The sequence below is a fragment of the Zea mays genome, chromosome 9 (assembly GCF_902167145.1).
Source record: "Zea mays cultivar B73 chromosome 9, Zm-B73-REFERENCE-NAM-5.0, whole genome shotgun sequence".
In the NCBI taxonomy this organism is placed as follows: Eukaryota; Viridiplantae; Streptophyta; class Magnoliopsida; order Poales; family Poaceae; genus Zea; species Zea mays.
The window spans coordinates 11,462,926-11,471,126 of record NC_050104.1 but is presented as its reverse complement, the minus strand read 5'-3'; the positions used below and the strand labels follow the sequence as shown (position 1 = coordinate 11,471,126).

General features: G+C 45.9%; 1 protein-coding gene across 1 annotated transcript; it reads left to right on the top strand.

The window, feature by feature from the left end:
• Positions 1-4,508: 4,508 nt before the first annotated feature.
• LOC103637921 (uncharacterized) lies at positions 4,509-6,632 on the top strand. The gene is made up of 3 exons (XM_008660930.1): positions 4,509-5,116; positions 5,716-6,049; positions 6,220-6,632. The coding sequence occupies exons 1-3, from the start codon at positions 4,631-4,633 to the stop codon at positions 6,258-6,260; spliced, it is 861 nt and encodes a 286-aa protein (XP_008659152.1). The 5' UTR covers positions 4,509-4,630; the 3' UTR covers positions 6,261-6,632.
• Positions 6,633-8,201: the final 1,569 nt, after the last annotated feature.

Genomic DNA, 8,201 nt, shown 5'->3' with positions numbered 1-8,201 from the left:
AATTTTTATAGCTTCCTCCATCAATAATAACACGAGCACGTCGATCCTTGATGACGAAGAAAGTCTGGAACAAATTATGGCGTTGTTGCTGCCCGGAGGTCTCTGGCTGAGCACTAAGGACACGCTGCACAATGATGTTCTGGAAATTTGTTGTGGCAGCATCACCATCAATGGCAGCATCATCTCTGGCATCATCACTTGTAACACCATCATCCTCCACATCCGACGCACTAATGTACCCATCGTCCATAGCAATGTACGTCCGTTGGCTAGGACAATCCTTCTTCATGTGACGAAGCCCAAGGCAGCGGTGGCACTGAATGCTCAAAGTGCGTCCACTGGAAGGCACCGCCGAATCTGGTTTCTTGGCAGGTACCTAAAAAGTAGATGTACCTGTGGTGGGAGCAGAAGACGAAGGTCGCGTGGGCGCTGGAGGAGTCGGAGGTGTGCGAGGTGTCGTCTTTGGCAAGGGGTGGCGCCAAAGGTACTTCGGGATCGATGCTGTGACTGATATTGTCCCTGCACTTCCTTCTCTGCAAGCATAGCAAACTGGAACAACTTGTCGACAGTGTCAAAATCTTTATAATCAAGAATATCCTGTATTTCACGCCTCAAACCCGAATAAAAACGACAAATAGCATTCTCGGTCCCCTTGACTATTTTACAACGCGGCAACCCCTTTTGAAGCTCACCATAATAATCCTGAACAGACTTATCCCCTTGATCTAAACGCATCAGTTTCTTACGCAATTCTCTATGATAAGATGGGGGAACAAATCTATCATGCATAGCATCCTGTAGGTCATCCCAAGTAGTTGGTTCTCTACCATCACCCACTAAACCAGTCCACCAAATGATAGCAAAATCTTTGAACTCACTAGTGGCTTGTCTAACCTGATGGTGTTCAGGCACAAGATGGGAGGCAAATTTTTGCTCTACTGTCATCTCCCAATCAAGATATGCCTCAGCATCATAATGACCCGAAAAAGAAGGTATGCTGAACTTAATCTTAGCAAAAGGGTCATCGGGAATACGATTGTTGTCACCCATACCTACCCTGTTCCGATGAAGACGGTATCGTAGGCCGGCGTCTCTGGTAGCTACCTCATCAAAATTGACACGTGCATCGAAAATGGCATCATCTTGAGCCTATGGTGGAGGTTGCTGATGCCGTGTGGATGCTGCTGGGGTTGTGGTGGTGGAGGAGGCTGCTGATGCAGTGGACGTGTCTCCAACGTGGCAACCCGATCAACAAGCTCGGTTATCCGTCTCTCCACTCTATCTAGCACTTTGCCAAGATCCATTGCAATAATCGCATCATGGACAGACTTGTGGACCATTTCCTCCATATTTTCTTCCATGCGCTTGCAAATAACATCGAAGACTTCACGGCTGACACAATCAGAAAAATTGTGTGGGAATGACTACCTCAATCTCGTCATCGGATCCTACCATTGGAAACACCAAAACAGGAACAAACAGTAAAGGTTATCCCTAATAAGCAACTACGCGCTCTCTGGGTGAATAGGAACACACACTACCGTTTCTTACCAAGTTCTTACTAGTATCTAATGAAAACACAATGCAAAGGATGGTACAATCGGAGGCTGGTTCGTGATACTTACCAAGAGGTAGTGAAACCGCGATTGCAAGGTCAAATCTGTATTGATCAGAAGATATAATATGTGGAGCTGTAGGACAGGCACAATATGTATGTGAATGTGGAACAAAATCGAGTGCAGATGAGCAAAGTTCAATAAATATCCAAAGCACAAGTCACAATTGCTGTCTAAGAGATGTATCCGAGGCGTAGCACAACAAGTTCGAACAAAGAACAATGGAACTAGCAGAATGGCAGTACCGTAAATATTGTACTAGCGAGGCCAAAAAGGCACTAGTAGGAATCACAGGTGATTTGGTTTTTTCTTTTTTGTATGATTTTTTTGATATTTTTTCAGCACAAGAAGCAACAAAATAGGAGCTACACCAAGTTTCACCTAAAACAGAGATCAGATGTGGTCTATAGAAAATCAGCAAGTTCTCTAAAAAGCGTGCAAGAGCTTTGACGAAAAAAATTTCTTTATTTTCTTGATTTTTTTGACAATTTTATCGAAACCAAACAGGCCGTAGAAATTTCAGATTTTTGGACACCCGAGAAAAAAGTTATGCCCGGTTTAAGGAAGGTACCTCAAGTTATGTTTTTGAGAGGCACGGCTAGAAAGCGGCGATTAGGGCAAATGGGGGATCGACTTGTGATCTGGGTAATGGTGGATAGGATAACGACGAAGGTGCAGTTGAACTACGATGAAGATACACCCTAAACCAGCAACACGACTCGACCACGGACACGAACTGAACAAAGCCAAACTGAAAACGAAATTGCAAAGGCTAAACAAGGGTTCTAGGACAGCGGAATTTTTTTGTATGGCAATTTTCTGGGGTTATAGGATGAAAAACATAAACTAAACTAGGGTAAACCTGACGGTAATAACTTGGCTTTGATACCACTTGATAGGAACGGGGGTGCCCGATCTTCCGTCACGTGAAGGTAACTATCGATTTGGTGGAGATGTCACACAGACGATCCGGCTTCCAATCAACAAGACTAGAACCCCGCAATCGCAGCACCACTTCTCCTCTGGTTACCAACCGTGCGCTGCTCGATTGACCTCGCCACGAGGGCTAATCCTTGTCTGCGAATCGAAGACACAAGCAAGAACGAGAAAGAACGCAATCTGAAAAATTGTGGATGGATGGTTAAGCTCTCGAGTTGGGGTCTCACAAACTGATCTACGGCGACTGTTTTTGGCAGATCTAACTTAAGCAAAACCCCCTCTAACAAGAAGGGGGCGGCTACTAATATAGACTCTAGGGTTATGCAAAACCCTGGACGCGCCCCTAATGGGCTCAACGAAGATACACGACCCAATAGGCCAAAAGACGGCGTCGCAGCGCCGGAACAGATTCTGAACGTCAACTTGGGCCTCCATCTTGATCCCGACATCCTAGCTGGTCCTCCCCTTCATTCCTAAGTACAATTAAATCATTAGGTAGCATACTACTCTCAAATGCACAAGAATAATTACTTAGGAACGAGATCACCTGTAAATTCAATTGTCGCGCGCGTGCGCGAGTAATTGGGTAGTCAACTTGGGGAGTGTTGTTTGTATCCATGGGAGTGATGTCCTCATCATGGAACACTCGGCAAATTCGCCGTCTCCGTCACCCGGCGTCGTGACGGACGCTTTTCTTTGCCGAGTACTGACTGGCACTCGACAAAGTCTTTGTCGAGTGCCCGATAAAAAGTACTCGACAAAGAAGTCGTTACCGATGTACTGTTCGCTGAGCTCTCTTTGCCGAGTGTCACACTCGGCAAAGCCTTCGCCCAGTGTTTTCCAGGCTTTGCTGAGCGCTCGATTTCGGTAGTGGATAACTCGATTTGATTTGTTGAGTACAAGGATATCATAATAGAAGAACATAAAGTAAAAGTACTAACCACCTGCGCAATCACAAAATGGAATACACTGCACTAGCATGAAATGTACAACTTGCACAGAGTAAGAATCTATGGGAAAATCATAGATCTACGCAGCACAAACACATCTCAGTGTTCGATTTATCGTTGACTTGGCCTAAACTGTTCCTATTTCCATACGAAACGAAGGGGAGACAGAAGAACATCTACCGTCGGGATCTCAGTCTTACCTGAACCCTAACCCTGTAGATCCACTGGAGTTGTTAGCCAGGAGGCGGCGCTTACGCTTCGGAGACGATGAGTTCGAACTTGATCAACGACAACGATGCTTGAAGCGGGGACAACTTGCTTGTGCCCGAGCATCGAGCTCGAGTGACGTTGCCATCGGTGGCTGCTCCAGGACGACGCTTTGCGATGCGTTTGGTTGCAATGACAGGACGGGATGGGATGGGACGATCCCTCAAATAAGGTTATTTGGTTCAGGGTCAACAATTGGAAGAGGACTATCCCAGTGTCGTCTCCAAATATCCCTCAAAATTGGAGGGACGAGAGAGGACGCTAGGGGACGTCCCTGCCCTGGTTGTCCCGCAACCAAACGGATCTACCGGTGTTCGGGAGGGGACGATGCCTAGCACGGCGACGCTCCTTGGCCCGCGCCTCCGCCTTCGGATATCACCAACTCGGAGCGTGAAGCTTCCGAGACGCGGCACGCGCACGGCAAATACCAGAAGGAGTTCGAGGGGGTGTGGGTGGAGGGGCGCTTCATCCAGAGGGAGGGGGGAGACGTTGCACATGCCCCTATTCGATGAACAGTAGTAGGGGAGGGGGCCGCCGGGCCGCTGCGGGAGCCGTTGTACAGTCTAAGCAACTTGACTCGAATCGTGTCAGGGGTCGTTCGTTTCTTCCGGAACGGAGGCATGAAATAATTTGTAGCCGGTTTGTTTCTCTAATTTATATAAGTTTTGATCAGCTGGAATGATTGCTGGTTCATTCCTGGTCAAACGAACACGGCCTTAAAGTGTAAAACTCCTGGCTGACCCAACTCGCTAGTGGACAGGTGGCATCTTCTGCGCTCGCAACACCTCGGCGCCCAAACGTAACCGTCCCAACAAACTCCTCTCCCTCCCCTTCCCAGCAGAAGTACCAGCGCCGGCCATGGACATGCAGTTCTTCCCCGACAGGGCGCACTTGCGCCTGCGGAGCCGCTGGCACGGCATGTACCTTCACGCCGAGGAAGACGGGGTGAGGATCACCCTGCGCCGGCGCCGTGGGACGCTGAACGAGGCGTGGGTGGTGCACCACCTCGAGCGCAACGGCGTCAACTACGTCCTCCTCCACAGCGCCGCCTACGGCCGTTACCTCGCCATCGTAAGCATGGAAGCGACTCCGGCGCCGTCTTCGGGCCAAGGTCAAGGCGCCCGCCGCACCTGCCTCGCCGTCCAGCGCCTTTACGACGCCCCAGGGCAGAACGACGTCCTGTGGCAGTTCCGCTTCGCGGACGACGGGTCCGACGATGTCGTCATGCGCAATCGCGTGTACGGCACCTGGCACAACTACGGCGACGAGAGAAGGTTGATGCAATTCATTGTCGAGGCCATCCCCCCAAGAGCAGAGCCGCCTGAACTTCCGCCTGTAGTTTGGGTCAGTCCGCCGTCTCCACTGCTTCGAACCCATACCCATCCTCGCATCGCATTGATCCGGGCGTAGAACGGCTCTTGGAATATGTCGACTCTGCGACGTTTGCTTTGATTTTCAAGAACCACTCAAACTTGATCAATGGCTTCTCCTTGCTACCGAAGAGGCTGTTAGTTACTGAATCTTGATACAATTTTTTTTGGCACATCGTGGGCTATAAAATTACTACATGGTCTTGGGGATCATGGGTTCTGGGTTCTTGAATTCTTTATCATTTGCATTTCCTTCGTCTTATACTCTTATCAGCGGATAGTTCTTGATGAGATTAGACTTGCTCGTCTTCCCATTTCGTACTAGCTATCCTCAACCTGTCTTGGAATTAATATTGCTAATCAGTTCAAGAAACTACAGGCGGAGGTTCAGGAAACTAATTCCTCAACCTGTCTTGGAATTAATATTGCTAATCAGTGTAGCCTGCTTGTTTTGCTAATCAGTGTATTCTATGTCTGAACATTTTGTTCTGATCGTAACGAGTATTCAGAGTTGCCAGTGTAGTCTGCTTGTTTTGGTTTCCTGAACACTAGTGGTCTGTTCCACGGCAACAGCCTCCAGCGGTGCCCATCGGTGGCCCGATCCGCCGCCAGCGCCGCCGGGTCGTCCAGGCGCAACCGGTGCTTCGGCGGAAGATCCACTATGTGCGGGCAGACGATCAGGGGAACTTCAGCCCGCTTGTCTGGAGGATGCTATGGTTCGATGGCCGGTCCGTGTTGCACCTGAGGAGAGATCTAGCAGCCGAGCTGGGTGTAGGTGAAGCCAACGTCCTAGACATCACGATGTGCGTGCGGGCTGGCTCTAACGGCCGGCTGACTCCACTGGTCATCGACCTGCCTTTCGATGAGCAGGCCATGGACATCGTCGTCCTCGCCACTGATTCACCAGGTAATCTCTGCAGCCCTTGCTGTTTCTCTTCTCATTATCATTCTGACGAGAATACATACTCGAATACTGCAGTTTTGTAGTTTTCTGTACTGTGTATATATATAAAACCAATACATGATGCCTAGCGCTCAACTGTTTAAATCTTTTTACTTGTTCCCTTGCACATTCAGCTGCTGAAGCTTTAGTGCACCCAGATGTTGCTGCACCGTAGAGGAATATTAGACCAAGGCTTCTGACAATCAAAAAAGAAAAATCTCCTCAGAAATGAGAAGTTCCCTGCTTCGGATTCAGTGAGATGGCAACTCATATTTTGTTCTGATAGCTCCAGAAAACTCAGTCCATCTGGGGTTGATGTGTTCTGCTAACCGGAAGCGTTTTGAATTGGCCTTCAAGTTTCAAAACTTCAAAATTGCTGGAGGCATTCTGTGGAAACACTGTTTGAGCGGCAATTGTAGATACCGTCTTCAGTCTTTCTTCACCAAACGTTTACATCCAAAGTTTTCGTTTGTCATGATGAAGCTCTGCGCACTACTCGTTGAAATTGAACTCACTTTTTCTTGATATACTAGATGAACTCACCAAATGAGCCGTTGTCTTTACATATATGATGATGTGCTGCTCCTTTGCTTCGGTTTCTTGAGTCAAAACATCCCAACGACATGCTCCTGCACTGCCACATGGAGCCCCAAAACAAACTTCACTCGTAGGTGCCTTGAGCACAGCACAGACGATATAGACAAACACTTCTTGATCTTCTCAAAATTTTCTTGAGGTCCCCTAGCCCCTGTGTATTTTGGATTCCATCTTTTTGGCGATGAATAGGAGTAAAAGTATTAATCTTTCCTTGATAAATTTGATTTAAAAGTAATTTACCTTGCTAAGAAACTTTCACATGTCCTTATTGCATACAATCGATTTCTTTTGTCATTCTCATGAATAATAAATCCTAAAAACTACCGGCTTATACATGAAAAGCGCACTTGTATGGATTTGCTTTTAGACCATACACGTGTACTATTCAAAAGTTAGATGCAAATATATTAAATGAGAATATAAGTCACTCGATTTAACAATTATGTCATCGTCTATATAGATCTCTAAGATAACACCAAGCAAATCATAAAATATAAAGTTCATAACCCACTACTAAGTAGCACCAATATTATTTAATTTAAAGTTGTAACAGCCCACCAAACAAACCTATAAAACTTGGACACCTAAAAGTCATTTTCAGAAATGTCTTCTTTGAGCCATAAATATTTGTTATTAGCATTACCAGAAAACTAATAATCTTATACCTGCCTAGACTATTAACGAACATACTCTTGCCATCCCAAACCAGTCAAATTTTATAAAGTTTGACTAGGTTTATAAAAAATATTAGCAATATTTATATCTCTAGGTAAATTTATTGTAAAAAATATATATTCACTGATCTATCTGATAAATGAAATATATATTATAAAATAGTTGATTTATGAGGAAGCGAGTGTGAGACTTATAGGCATTTTCCGTATCATTTTAATTCCATAAATTAATATTATGATGATGACATATAAAAGATAATTAATCATGACATCAAATATATCCATAACAATATGGATTATGAGAACATAAAGCACATGAATTATATAAATCATATAAATACGATAAACATGTAAACTGACTGAACAATTGAAAATAAACAGATAGAAATACAAACAGCATGACTGTGAAATTAAAACAGACAGATCTACCATATTACAATAAGACAGAACAGATAAGATAAAATCATTCCTACATATGAAGCAGCATAGATGAATATATGAAACATATATAATATCCAGAACACATAACAGTAAGTAAATAAAACGATCATACCCTCCGATACGCTCTGATGATCCAGATCCTTGACCAGCTTCTTTTGTCATGTTGGAGATGTTTTGGGCAGTCGCGTAGACGCTCCCCAAAAACCTAATTGCCGATCCCCCGTGCAAGGTCTCGAACGGCACCGGCTTCGGAGGCACCTGCCCTCTCGTTTCTCTGTGCGCGCAGAGTCACGAGATGGAAACACCCTCACTCGGCGGCTGGATTGTGATTCTGAAAGTGTTCTCGCGTGTACCGAGTGACAGGGGTGCTCCTCTATTTAACCTCTCGCAGAGGGAAGCTGAAG

What these genes read in the sequence shown, in the direction of transcription:
- LOC103637921 (XM_008660930.1), top strand. Translation starts at nt 4,631, where the DNA reads ATGGACATGCAGTTCTTCCCCGACAGGGCGCACTTGCGCCTGCGGAGC. An exon ending in AACTTCCGCCTGTAGTTTGG is followed by an intron (nt 5,117 to 5,715) that starts GTCAGTCCGCCG and finishes CCACGGCAACAG; the next exon opens with CCTCCAGCGGTGCCCATCGG. An exon ending in CCTCGCCACTGATTCACCAG is followed by an intron (nt 6,050 to 6,219) that starts GTAATCTCTGCA and finishes TTGCACATTCAG; the next exon opens with CTGCTGAAGCTTTAGTGCAC.